The 14,908-nt window shown below is 44.2% G+C and overlaps 1 protein-coding gene across 2 annotated transcripts in view; it reads left to right on the forward strand.

Moving 5' to 3' along the window:
- The window catches only part of Clnk (cytokine-dependent hematopoietic cell linker), a 178,919-nt gene that overhangs the window by 115,517 nt on the left and 48,494 nt on the right, over positions 1 to 14,908 (forward strand). For both annotated transcript variants that reach the window (XM_017599489.3, XM_006251108.5), the window contains exons 9-11: positions 7,792 to 7,817; positions 8,199 to 8,218; positions 9,640 to 9,753. In XM_017599489.3, coding sequence (XP_017454978.1) covers positions 7,792 to 7,817; positions 8,199 to 8,218; positions 9,640 to 9,753 — 160 coding nt within the window. The remainder of the gene's footprint in view (positions 1 to 7,791; positions 7,818 to 8,198; positions 8,219 to 9,639; positions 9,754 to 14,908) is intronic.

Genomic DNA, 14,908 nt, shown 5'->3' on the forward strand with positions numbered 1-14,908 from the left:
TGCTAGGATGATTTGTGTTCATTATAAAATTCTGTATTTTTGAGGCAAACACATCTTCTCACAAAATGTCACAGGAAAAAGAAACATCACCTACTGATTCAAAATAGGGGGATTTCATGGTGACATTTTTTTATCAGGTTGAACAGTTACAGTTTTATGTAAATATATGTCTCCTGTCATATTTTTTTTTGCAATTATTATCTGGAGAGCATCAAATTTCAAGACCTCACTTTCCCTGGAGGTGGAGGGGTTTGTTTTGTTTTAATTTTGTTTTGCTTCGTTTTGTTTTGTTTTCATTCCTAGAAATGGGCAAAAGTTTTATTTGGAAATGAAAGTTGTTACAGTGTGTGAAATGAACCACTAGCAATTCACCGCAGAGCCAGAGGTCACCTTCTCTTTTACGAAGAGAACCATAACTTTAAACATGGCTTAGCTTCCTGAGAGAGCTGAAGCCGAGAGCACAAGCAGCTCAAATGTGCATCTCCACTCCTGGGATGCAAACCAAGCTAAAACCCTAAACCAATTTCCTTGAAGTGACTTGCATACTCTATTCAAGAATCACTTTATAAAGAAATACAATAAACCATCCCAGAAAATGAATTATGTTTAGGTGACTGAACAAGTGAATTCAGAAATACAAGCACAGCTGTTTGAGAGCAGCAAACCGGATTCCACACAGTGCCCTTCAGAAGGGTCCTGAGAATTTGCTTTTAAAGGGACTTGGATGCTGAAACGATCAGTGGCCACTTTGACATTAACCTGATTCAAGGCCCTAGTGGCCCATGCTGTGCAAGGAGGGTTCTACTTCCAAACTTGCTTTATGCCAGGGTCCTGAGTGCCAGGGACATACGAGACCACAGAATTCCGTGGTATATTGAGCTCTGTGCTAGGAGTTAAGGCAACTAAGAAAATCATACTGATTCCTGCTAGTGAAAGCCTTGTGTCTCCCAGGAGAGTCTTAGGAGTAAGGGACAGGGAATTGAGATGAAGGACAATGACCCCAGGAAAGGAAAAAATAGAATCCTTGATGGTTAGAAGCCACAGTGTGACTGACTATATACTGGATTTGGAGACAGTTGGCCCTGGATTCAAATCCTGACTTTACTACTCCCATCACTAGAAGACCTAAAAGTATCTTGGGAACTGAAGCTGAATTTCTCACATTAACAACATTACGTGACAGCATCTGCTTCAGAACAAACAACAAATGGAAACCCACATCACTGTGGTGATGTGAACCCTCAGGGGCTGATCTGCACTATACCATCCTGGATCCCTGCCCCATGGTCCCTCTGCAGACTAAAACCATCGTCTATGTACCTAGTTTGGTTTTTAGCATGTAAGTAAAGCTATTGTGGATGAGTCAATTAAAAGTAAGTCAGAGGCCTCAGCCACAGAGAGCCTCCTAATTTATCACCTCTCCACAGCAAATATGTGACGCCATGCTGGGCACATGGTGGACATGTGTCAAACATTTATAAGATTCCTTGTATGACTAAGCTTATGTTAACAGTGCTTAGATAAACATCACCACCCTGTCTGGTGACCACCCAGGGAGGAACTGTACCTCACAGTCTCATTAGGTGGGGACCAGCGCAGTATCTCTTCTCCGCCTTTTGGCTAAGATCAAGTATAGTCGGGTTCCAGCAAAGGGGCAAGTCAAGCAGCTCTGGTTACTTCTGGCTCCATCTCTATCTGTGCTTCCAAATTCCGCTGCATCCTGTTCCTTCACTAGACCCTCCCATCTCAGCTGTGGGAGCAGAAGTCCATGATCTCTAGCACTTTGTGAATCCACACTATCCCTTCCTAAACGTTTGCTCATCACTTTACCCTGCCCGCCCACTCATCTGCATCCAGACACACCTGAAGCAGCAGAAAACACCTCCCACCAGCAGAAAACACCTCCCACCAGCAGAAAACACCTCCCACCAGCAGAAAACACCTCCCACCAGCTGAAAACACTTCCCACCAGCTGAAAACACCTCCCACCAGCTGAAAACACCTCCCACCAGCAGAAAACACCTCCCACCAGCTGAAAACACCTCCCACCAGCAGAAAACACCTCCCACCAGCAGAAAACACCTCCCACCAGCAGAAAACACCTCCCACCAGCAGAAAACACCTCCCACCAGCTGAAAACACCTCCCACCAGCAGAAAACACCTCCCACCAGCTGAAAACGCCTCCCACCAGCTGAAAACGCCTCCCACCAGGCCTGAGCTGGATTGTGCCATCACACATCACTCACTGATCCTAACCTGAAAGCTGATGAAATGCTTGTTCCTACAAGTGGCACCTTCTGCTCTCATCAAAGGGATGTGAGAGCTGGTCGGTTCCCTAACATCCTTGGCTTTGCCTAGTATGATCCTTTTCCACTGTTTCCCAAAGGATGGCTTCAATAATGTATTACTGCAATTAATTTCTGAAGGTTTTGATGGACTTCAAGATGCTTCTCCAGCAGGGCCTGCCAAGTGGACATTTCTAGCCACTGGGTCTCTTCTCTGAACTCCTCCATAATTAATCAACAAGACACAAAATGCTAATGGTCCATTGTGTCATAAAAGTCTTAGACACGATAAATTTTGTGATTAAGGCCAAGTTTTATCTAACTTTCTTCCAAGTCCATTTGTGTAATTATAGAACATGACACAGTTGCTTTGTGTCTGGGAGTGTTTGCCTGTGTACACTTCAAGGTAACTAGTATTTTTTGAGCTGTGTTTGTGCTCAGTACTCATTGGATGGAACTCTTATGTGAACACTAAATATTATTTTATTTAATCCTGAAACCCCAAGGAATTAGATTTGCTGATCCACCTTTTAACATTTTAGTCACCAAGTTTGTTCAGTAAGGGATGGGTTCACCCTCAACTTGAGTGGCTTCACAAGTCCCATGCGTGGCCACTCGGCTTGGTGTCTTCAATTAAGGGATCAGGTCTTGGCTCCTGTTCTCATCTTTTAAAAATCACAGATAAGGGTAGAAAAAGCTCAGAGAGGCCGAGTAATTCCTGTTAAGTTGCTCAGCTCCTTAATGGTAACAGCAAGACTCAATCACTTGCTTTGGGAAACCCCAACAGTCTGGTGTCTGAAGAAGAGAATCCAAGCATATATGCAAATAAGGCCATTCCATGTGTTACTGATGGAGAGATATATAATGTGTACTTTTAGAGTAACCACAAGGGATAAAAATACTCTTTTATCCCAATTTCATAGAGCCAAATGTGCTTGTTGGTTTGTTTCGATGTCTTAAGGGTCTTACTCTGCAGTCTAGCCGCTCCTGAACTCATTCTGCAACCCAGGCTGGCCTCCAACTTAAGATCCTCCTGCCTCCACCTCCCAAGTGCTGGGTTTACAGGCATGAGCCACCACACCCAGCCCTGATTTGACTTTACCAAGCTCTTCCATGGACAGATCAGTCACAGCTTCCAGGGTATACTGATGTGAAGCATTTCTTAGCTAAGCTAAACTGGAAGTTAGCTTTCAAATTCAGTCCTCGATGTATATTTCCTTGGGCACGCTCTTCAGAGTGTGACGCCTCTGAGTGACACACAGCTCCAAGTGGAGAATGCTCGGCTAACACTTCCTCTAAAACTTTCTAAAGTACAGACAAACGCCCAAACAGGAAGTCCACTGACTGTAGCATTTCCCATAGTGGACATAACTCCCAGAATGCTAAGCTTCAAGTAGCAGAGTGCTGATGAGCACGGAGTTGGAAGAGACGTCATTTCATAGCAGAAGCAATAACCTCGGTGGAACATAGAGTAGCACAGTCGCAGGAAGCAATGTGTTGCTGTTTGGAATCTGTGCTTTGAGTGCACAAGTCTCTGACCTATTTTTAACAATGACTATGTTTAACGCCAACTTACCGAACCCTTGCCCATTTAACATCCAGGTGTTACAGTGTGCTACAAGCCACTCCTCACATATGCACTCCTCAACAGACCTCTAAACCCTCCCCCCTCCAGGAAGCTCAGCTTCAACCTCACATTACGCTATGCCACTCGAGTCATCAGAGTTTGGCACTAAAAGGGTCAAGGTCCAGTTAGTTTCCACAGACATGCTCTCCCAATCACCTCCCCAGAAACAAGAGCCCTGGCTGGTGATGGGAGCACCCTGAAAATGGAAGGACCAGAGGGGCAAGAATGCCAATTATAGCACTGGCCACCAGATGGCACACATGCCAGTCACCTCCTCACACGTGGAGGGGCAATTCCTCAAGGCAGGCCCTGTGGGTCATCTGGCCTGAGTGATGAGAAACTCTTCCCAGCACTAAAGAACATCTGTGGACTTTGTCAGGAGAGTAGCCAAGAATCCCCCCCAGCCTTCCATTGCACAGTAGACACCAAGTGTGCGTCAAAAGTTACGCCTCGACGTTCTTAAAAAGTAGTAAATTTTTAATAATCAAACAACAAAATAATATATAAGACAAAACAAAAACGATCGTATTGAAGTTGGACTAAACAAATCAACAGAAGAAAACTAGCTTCAGTAGAAGACACAAAAAACAGAGACCCATTCATTCACACACTCAGAAGTTCCATGAAAATACTAAACTGAAAGCTAAAATATATACTCAAAGGACTCGGTACAGACCCATGTGGGTCCTGTGTTTGCTGCTTCAGTCTCTGTGAGTTCATATGAGCTTTGATGATTCGGAGGGCCTTGTTCTCCTGTTGTCCTCATCCCCTTTGATTCTTACACTTATAGATCAGCGTCTTATTCATCCAAGACCAGAGAGGCTTCCTCCTCCAGGAGATGGGAACAAATCCCGAGACCCACAGTCAGACATTACACATAGAAAGACATTGGAACACACAGCTCTAAATGGGTTGTCTCCAAATCCCTCCTTTCAGACCTCAGGGAGCCCCATGGAAGAGGAGGCAGAAAAGGTGTAATAATAAACTTTTAAGAACAGGAAGCATACCTTGACATGCTCTAATTCATTTATCTCACATAATAATTCCAAGGCAGTAAGAAATCTCCCCGTGTTTGTGGCTGAGGATGCCCACTGATTCCTCAGTCCAGGAGTTTGTTAGATTGCTACTGTCTGAACCTATAATGAATAGCAGAACCAGAAGTCAGGCCAGGCTGGAGGTGTGGTTAGGTGGGTAGACTGTTGGCTTAGCACGACCTAAGGTCCTGAGTTCGATCTGTGCACTGCTAAAAAAAAAATAATAATAATAATTTAAAAGGTCAATCTAAAAAAAAAAAAGAATCCACTCTGAATGTTATCTTTTTTTTTCATTATTGCAAATACCTGACCTGCTTTATTAAACAAGTCCCCTAGTGGAAAATAAAGAACCTTGCTGGATTTTAGCCCAAGTGCCTCAAAAGTTGACAGCCATGTGATGAGTTACTTCACCTGCGTGATTCAGTTTGCTTACCCTTAAGGTCACCCCGACCAGTGGCCTTGTGAAATGTTGACCTCTAAACCGGTAGTGTGGGGCAGGCCCTGCCATAGGTGTTTGCCAGCGTACATGTTTGCTGTGGCTGATAGGGTGTAGGGGTGTCCAGGCCTTTGGCTTTTCTATGCCACGCAGAGCAAAGAAATTTCGTTGTCTTGAACTGCACAGGAAATCCATGTCCACCCTGAGGTTCATGGCTGGTGAGTGCATACGTTACATGACACTGCGGCATAGCAAGCTACCCTGTACCACGAGCAGCCCAAGGCCAGGCGCTGGGCACCTGTGGTTTGTTGCTATTTTGATAGAATTATTGCTCTCAACACTGTTATTAATTACTAATACTAAAATTTTAAGAGAGGGACGAGAATACTAAACAATGCTAGAGAAAGCCCAACATTTTTTTGACCTAATATTCTTTTTTTTTTTATCTTTATTAACTTGAGTATTTCTTATTTACATTTCGGTTGTTAAAAGCCCAACATTTTAATAGAGACACAGAATATACACACGAGACATCAGGAAGGTCTCCCATGCTTACCACAAAGCCCTCAGCAGCTTCCTGGAGTGATGAATGATGCTTTAAGCACAAGCTTCCCATCTTGAGCAATAGTACAAGGCGTTGGGCAGTGCCTGCTGTTGGCAAGAATTCAAGTTGGCATAGCCATCTGGGAAAACAGTATAGTATTTCCTCTAGAACTTAAAGTTAGATCTTGTGGGGTTGGGGATTTAGGTCAGCGGTAGAGCGCTTGCCTAGCAAGTGCAAGGCCCTGGGTTCGGTCCCCAGCTCTGAAAAAAAGAAAAAAGAAAAAAAAATTAGATCTTGCAACCCAAGAATCCTCCTTGTAGTATCCATCAAAGGTATCGAAGTTAGGATCTTGGAAGAGCTGTCTCCACTCCATGTCCCTGAAGCATTAGCGACAAGACCAACCACGGAAGCAATCTGTCTCTCCTGCCTGGGTAAACGCAGTGCTGCACACGGTCACATAGATAAACCTGAAATTGCATAGCTCATGGGAGCAGAAAGTGCAAGGTGGTTTCCAAGAGCATGGATGAGGGATGGTGAGAGGGTGATGGTCGGGGGTCCTTAAGAGTCACACCACTCACAGTAATCTGCTTCTGTTTCTCTAGCTTGTGGGATGTTGAATTTCCCCACATCTTAAATGCTTTGTTTCTGCAGGGTGGGTGGAAAATGCAATAAGATCCCTACACTAAAGAATTCAGCATCATGCCTGGCAACTGAACAGATCCCAGTAAATATCACTAAGAATGCCATGGCTCAGGGGTTAAGAGCACTGGTTGCTCTTCCAGAGGTCCTGAGTTCAATTCCTAGCAACCACATGGTGGCTCACAACCATCTGTAGTGGAATTTGGCGCCCTCTTCTGGTGCGTCTCAAGATAGCTACAGTGAACTCATATACATAAAATAAATAATTCTTTAAAAAAAAAAAGAATGCCATGTAGGCATGGTTTTCATAGAAGAATTTGTAATCTTTGAAAGAAAAAGTATTGATTCACAATCCCCAAGACCAAGTTCCCAGCACCAAGGACATTTATTTGGACAGAGGCCAGGGAATAAGAGACAAAGACAGGGAAAAGAGAGGGTAAGAGAGAAATGGAAGGAAATGAGTCAGAGGGAGGAGAAGTATTTGTCACTGGGGAACAAAGGACTGCCTCTGAATAGAGAGGAAGTAGATGTGCCAGATAGGAAAATATCTTTTTATAAAAGGTAAAATGACAAACACCATTAGGATGATGGCTTAGTTAGGGTTTTACTGCTGTGAACAGACACCATGACCAAGGTGAGTCTTATAAAAGACAACATTTAATTGGGGCTGGCTAACAGGTTTTGAGGTTCAGTTCATTATCATCACGGCAGGAACATAGCAGCGTCCAGGCAGGCATGGTGCAGGAGAAGCTGAGAGTTCTACATCTTCATCTGAAGGCTGCTAGTGGAAGACTGGCTTCCAGGCAGCTAGGGTGAGGGTCTTAAAGCCCACACCCACCGTGACATGCTTATTCCAAGTCCACACCTCCACATAGTATGACTCCCTGGGCCAAGTATATTCAAACCATGACAGATGAGGTGTTTAATTTTAATTGGGCGTGTTAATTAGGTGACCCAAAGGGGGCCTTTGATTGCTGGACTTTAATCGTCTGATAGCTGGACCTTGGGAGTCAGCCTCAGGGGAAGTGGCCACAAAAGGGAATGCACGTGGCTTTAGGAATGTAATCTAACAGGCTTGTAGCAAGGCAGAGAGGGAATGCTGAGAAGAGCAGGGGCTGACAGGGTCGTTTGCCACACTCAAGCTGGCTAGAGTCCCTTCGAGAGGGTTTGATGACATTTTCCAGTTTTCCACGGGACTCACTGGCTTCTCTGTCTTACATTTTAGGATTCAAATACACAAAGGTGAACAAGGTAAGTGAAAAATATTCAAATATACTTGTTGCTCCCCAAAGGCACAGACATAGAGACGCAGCAAGACACAGCTTAAATGTCACTTGAATACTGTGTCCTGGGGAACTTCAATCATCATTTTTCATGTTCAGTGGTAAAAATCAAAACATTCTGGGGTTGGGGATTTGGCTCAGTGGTGGCCCAGTTTGGCCCTGGGCTCAGTCCTAGGTTCCAAAACAAAAGAAAAGGAAGAGGGGTAGGAGGAGGAGAAAGGTGAGGAGTAGAAAAAGGAAGAGAAGGAGGAAGAAGAGGAGGGGCAGGAGGAGGGGGAGGAGGAGGAGGAAGAGGAAGGCCCTACCCAGAAATAGTGAACTTAACTCCTAGTTCTGTTTCCTTTTGCAGACTCCTTTGCCGCCTCCTCGGTAAGACATTTAAAATCATATTTGTGGGACCAGAGCGATGGTTCGGGGAATAAGAGCACTAGCCACTCTTTCAGAGGAACCAGGTTTGATCCTCAGAACCCACATGATAGCTCACTGCCACCTGTAAGCACAGTCCCAGGGCCTCTGACGCCTCCACCGACGCAGCACTCACGTGATGGCCAGACAGTACACGACCAAAGCACTCGTACATATGAAATAAATTTTCATAAATTTAATCATTTCGTTTTGCTGTAAATTTAAATGATTTGTACCCGCCCCTGCAAAAAGAGAAGCACAAGCACTTGACCTTGGAGTAGCTGGTCTGTAAACAAGTTCCGGCAAGCTTTTATCCATTCACATTGTCAGACAGTCCTTCCGTGGTCAGCGAAACTCCCTCCATTCATCTTTCTTTCTTAGTACTGATGTTTAGAGCAAATAACTTCCATTTTTTTTACACTTACTTATTTATGGTTGGTGGTGTGCACCTGCCACACTGCGCACTCGAGGTCAGAGGACAGCATTCTGGAGTTGATCCTCTCTTTCCACTAGATGGATCCTGGGGATCAAACTCGGGTCTTCAGCCTTGACAGCGAGTACTTTTCCCTGCTGAGCCATTTCACCAGCCCAAGACCAAGCTGGTCGAACATGTAGCGGGGAGTTAATGCTAAACAATGTTGGTGAATGCCTAACAGCAACCTACAACCTTCTGATTACCATGAAGGAACCCATTTCTGTCTCTACACTGGCTGTTCCTTCTTCCCAGAATCTTCCTCCCTAGATATCAACACGGTATAATCTTCCTTTTTTCTCCCCAAAACCCAGACAGAGAATATCGTAGGTACTCATGAGATCAGGACAGACAGAACATCACTCCAGTCTCTTCTCTTCCCTTGCACGAGGGAGGAGGGAATCTTGAGCCAAGGACTATATCTTTTTTATTTCCTTTCAAAACACCAGCCTCCACCAAACTGTGTGTGGTATTTTGTGACTAAGTGCATGAATGGCCGGAGAACATAGATGAATGAGGTTTTTATTGACTTGCAAACATTTTCATGATTCCTAGGGGAGTTTTAGAAATTCAGATCATCCAGTGTAGAATAAGCAGGAGGACATAATTCTCTCTCCCCAGGCTTCCTAAGGACTAAATGGGCAGCATGTTGAAAAGCATATGACACACCACAGTGTCGCACACACTAGTGTCGCACACACTACAAAGAAAGCTGAGCATCAGAGCGCACTACTCTGGAAAAGTGAGGATGCTAAGGTTTCCCCAGAATGCACCAGGCTGCAGAAAGCATCCTCCACACTTGAGCTTCAGACACACAGCACGGGAGGGGAGGGGAAGGTCAGAGTGAACTCCTGTCTGAGAAAGGCTCGGCTGCAGACCAACTCAATCCTTATCCATGTGACTCTTCCTGCAGGCCTGCTATGACTCTCCCCAAAAAGTACCAACCCTTACCCCCAGCACCACCAGAGGAAAGCAGTGAACACTCCCCTCCAAAACATACCTTTCCAGAAGCCCAGAGGGGGCCCAGGTGAGACACTGGTCGCTACTGTGGTGATATGATCAGGAGGAGTGGTGGCTAGCAGGAGGAGCTGAGAGAAACCAAACAGGTCCGCTCTCTGAATGCCCCACCACCGGGCGGCGGGAGTGGCAGGGCGGGGAACTATGCCTAGAGGGGAGATAGACTTGGATTCCTGTGTTTGACTCCTCACAGCTTCGAGCAGTAAAACAAGCCAAGGATAGAACTGCTCTCTTAAGACCTGAACTGGTCATCATGGGAAATATGTAACGCCAGGAGGAAGTTAGGAACTCAGTTAAAAAAAAACAGAAGTAGGTTTAGAAAACTCCTGAATCAATCCAGGACATCCTTTTACCAGCTTCCGGACACACCTAGCATGAAATATAACCAAGCTTAAAGATCCTTCTGGAAACAAAACAAAACAAAACAAAACAAAAAAAAAACAAAAAAAAAAAAAAAAACCACTGCCGAAAAGATCTCCCAGCCAGCCCTTCACCAGCAAGAGAAGTGGGCCAGCTGACACTAATCATAAATGTGTCAGGAATGTTCATCCAAGAAAGTGAATGTCCAAAAGTCCCTTATTTTGGAAGAGAGGATAGATAGATAGATAGATAGATAGATAGATAGATAGATAGATAGACAGACAGACAGACAGAGGTAGGTAGGTAGATAGATAGATAGATAGATAGATAGATAGATAGATAGATAGATAGATGATAGATAGATGATAGATAGATAGATAGATAGATAGATAGATAGATAGATAGATAGATAGATAGATAGATAGATAGGGCCTCTCCTTACTCTGGTCCAGGATGAGTGAGGATTTCTCATGGAGGGCTTATCAGCAGACTGAGAAAGCAGGGGCATGGCTAGGTAGAATGGTGCCTTGGAAATATTGAGATTTAAGTCATTTTGAGCATCTGTGGAAAGCCTTCTCATGTCTGGTTCTCACAGGAATCCTAAGTGACTATGATTCTCTGATTATTCCTTTTCTGGGACTGTCCTCTTATCTTTTTTTTTTTTTCCTTTATAGACCCATTCAAACTCCTCAGAGAAGCAGCCTCTCCACTTGTCCCCATGTGCCTTAGCCTAGCACAGGGGAAAGAACACAGATCTCGACTATAACTACAAAGTCCATGATAGACATTCTGCTTCTCATGACCTCATACTGTTTTGTATAAACTCAGGGAGGTAGAATCTGGCTAGGGGAAGCAGGGTGCTGGAGGGCAGCCATTGAAGGTTGGGAGCTTGGGGAAGCTGTTCTCAACTATGGGTGACTTTGTCCTTGCTCTGGATGGGGACAGGCAGTGATATCTGGAGAAACTTGAAGTTGAGTCCAATTGGAGTAGAAACGGGGAGGCTGCATAGCCTCTGGAAGTGGGCAGCAGAGCCCATCACAAAGGGAAATGGGGGTGCCTTAGGATGTCCAGAAACCTACTGTGTAAGCCAGGGAGAAAGAAGGGAAAAGAAGGGTGCTGTTTGCCTCCCACCCAGGCAATATGAAAACCAGCCCCCATGAAGTGCTCAGCAGCACAGATTGAAACTAAAATTTATTCTGTGCTAAGGCTGGGAGCCCTTTTCTGCCCTCGGCATCCCCTCTTTCTACAGTATCCCAAGATTCTAGCCAGCCTTTCTTCCACTCTAAAAGGGAAAGATTGAGCCATTTCACTGTGCATATTTCCTGGCAAAGCGACTGACATGGATAGAGGTAGATGGATGTTGCCTAAGGAAGTAGGTTAGACAGTGTGGCAGCTTTCGAAGGCAACCATTCTATTAGTGACTTTTCTGTAGCTGTAATAAAACACCAAGACCAAAAGAGACTTTTTATCAACAGTTTCTTTTATTTTTTGATATTATAAAAATATTATATCACTACTCATTTACCCTTCTCTTTCTTCCTTCTTATGTCCCCCTTATTCCTTCCCCTTCCTGATTTCCTGTCCATAAGCCCCCATTCCCTCCCCTCCCGCATACGGGTATTCTCCCTATACATCCTCCTTATTGCCCTCCCTCATATTCCCCTGCACTGGGGGGTCCAACCTTGGCAGGACCAAGGGCTTCCCCTTCCCCTGATGCCCCAACAAGGCTATTCTCTGATACATATGCAGTTGGAGCCCTGGGTCAGTCCATGTATACGCTTTCAGTAGTGGTTTAATCCCTCGAAGCTCTGGTTGGTTAGCTTTGTTGTTTTTATGGGGTTGCAAGCCCCTTCAACTCTTTCAATACTTCCTCTAATTCCCCCCAAGGGGGTCCTGTTCTCAGTTCGGTGTTTTGCTGCTAGCACTGACCTCTGTATTGGACATGCTCTGGATGTGTCTCTCAGGAGAGATCTATATCCAGTCCTTTTCCGCATGCATTTTCTAGCTTCATCAATCTTATCTAGTTTTGGTGGCTGTATATATATGGGCCACATGTGGGTCAGGCTCTGAATGGCCATTCCTTGAGTCGCTATTCTAAACATGGCTTCCATATCTCTTCCTATGGATATTTTCCCCCTTTTAAGAAGGAGTGGGAGCATCCGCATTTTGGTCATCATTCTTCTTGAGCTTCCTGTGGTCTGTGGATTGCATCTTGGGTAATTTGAGCTTTTTGGCTAATATCCACCTATCAATGAGTGCATACCAAGTGTGTTTTTCTGTGATTAAGTAACCTCGCTCAGGATATTTTCTAGTTCATTCCACTTACCTATGAATTTCATGAAGTCATTGTTTTTAATAGCTGAATAGTAAGAACCCCATTGTGTAGACTTATGTACCCCTTCTCACTGTCTTTCAATGCATGGCTTTTTAAAAAATTTTTGTTACATTCATTTTATATATATTTCATATTATACATTGTGGGATGATGTCACAGGTGAGGCAGGTACAAGATAAAATGAGGCCTGTTATTGGACGAGAAGGAAGGATGGGCAGGAGAAAAGTTTGAAGAAAGAGGAGGAGACAGGAATGGAAGAGAAGGGGAGAGAGAATAGCCAGGGACAATATGGCGGGTGACGTTAAGATTCCACGCTGTGTATTTACAGGTTGCTATGGATATTCTTAAGGGATGGATGTGTACTGGGCTTTGTATGTTTAGGTGGGCAATTATATCTTATCAATGGGATCAAATGTTATTGTGTTGTGTGTTCTTTCATGTGTAGATTTAAGTGTAAGGGAGTGTGGGGCGGCTGGTCTGGGCCGCCATGGAGTTGGGATGTGTGTTTCTGGCATGGAAACCTGCCTTGGGAACTAGATAGGTAGAGAGATTGCTGACGGCTCAGAGAGAGAGGCCTTCGGCAGTGTGATAGGGGATGGAGCAGAGCGGGTGAGAGGCTTTGCTGACTGAGTTTTAAGTTATCTATCAGATATCATGGGGTACCACAGTGCTGGATCTAGAGCGGGATAAAAGACTTTTATTTTTTATATTTTTACAACAACAATATATGGATATACATTCTCATATATACATATATGTGCACATTCATATATGCATGGGTAAACTTACATATATACACATTCATATACACATATATACATGAACACATTCATATTACACACACACACACACACACACACACACACACACACTACACACACATGTTATCCCCTGCTCAGTCTATATAATGCTAATTGTTTGTATATTTTCTGGGCTGACCATTTGGTTTTGGATAACCAATTGATATGATCTTCCCTGAGAAAAACTATTTCTCCCACTCCCAGAACTTCTTAGTTTCCTGTAGTTCTTTGGGTAGAATTTAAGCCACATGGTCTTTCCCTCATCCCTTTCATCGGGTCTGTTGTCCTTGTTCAGACCATGCTTAGGAAGTCGTGTGAGTGGGACTTTCTGTGTGTAACTTCTGCATTACTAGGAGACACAATCTCTCAGCAAACTCCCCGATCCTTTGGCTCTTACAACGCTCTATTCCCCTCGTCTGCAATATTACCTACGCCTTAAGTAAGGGATAGCTTTGTAGATGTAATCATTGGGACTGGGCTCCACAACTCTGCATTGGTTGTGCTTTTCTGGAATTGTCTGTCTGTTGCAATGGGACATTGCCTTGATAAAGGGTGAGGACTGTAGGCATAAGGACAAATGTTTCAATGCAGTTAGGGATGGTGCTAGTTTCGTGAAATGGCAGTTGTAGGTTTCCCTCCAAGATCCATTCACCACTGGGTAGGTAGCTAGGTTTCTAGAGCCAGGTATGTGTTCCCCTGTTTAGTAGGTCTTTAATCCAATTATCGAACTGTTGTCACTACCAGGTATGTGTGCCATTACTCCACTCTTAGGGTTATTGTGCCATGGTGGTCACTGATATGGTTCATAGGCATCATAGCTGGGTAGGACTAGTGGTTGTTTCCTTTTCTGGGAAGCTTTCATGATGCCTTCTCATACCATGAAAGCTGGCTCTCAGGGAGGAAGCATTCATGTCAAGTGCCTCTGACCTCTGCATATGATGTGAATGGTATCTTCAGCAACAGAGACTTCCCTTCCACTTCTGGGGGCAACCAAGGGCAACAGCAGCAGCCTAAAATAATGTGGGAGCCTCTTGAACAACCCTGATCAACAATTCAAAAGAGTTCCTCATGCCTGGTGTTGGGGTTTTGATTAGACGGTCTTTGGCTCTTGGAGGAAGCATTGTCAGCCCAGATGGGAAATTTTCATTTAAACTGTATATGAATATTTATGTGCATTATATGTATTTTAGGTAGATAGTTAATTGTATGAATTCTTATGACTTTTTCAGAAATCTTTACTGTTATTTTGACTTTCTCTCTCCTTCTTGCTCTGGTTTCCAATGTCTGACAAGATAATGCCCTTGATTTCTGGAGTCCCTCTGTAGCCAGGTCCTATCAGTCTCTGTGCTGAGAGAGTACTGGTCACAGAGCTTTGATACATTTTCAACATATTGAATTATTTCATCAAGAGTTTTCTGGGGGCTAAAGAGATGGGTTAGCACTTCAGAGCGCTTGCCTAAAAGCTTGTAATGTTCTTGTAGGGGATCCAAGTTAATGTCCCAGCACTACATAGTGGCTCACAACCATATGTAACTCCAGTTCCAGAGGACTTGATGACATCTCCTGGCCTCTGGGAGCTCTTACACTCATGTGGTGCATATAAAGTTATACAGTCAAAATGTTCATGCATATAACAAAAGTTAATCATCTTTCTAAAAAGTAATTTTCTG

Source organism: Rattus norvegicus, chromosome 14, assembly GCF_036323735.1.
Source record: "Rattus norvegicus strain BN/NHsdMcwi chromosome 14, GRCr8, whole genome shotgun sequence".
NCBI classification, from domain to species: Eukaryota; Metazoa; Chordata; class Mammalia; order Rodentia; family Muridae; genus Rattus; species Rattus norvegicus.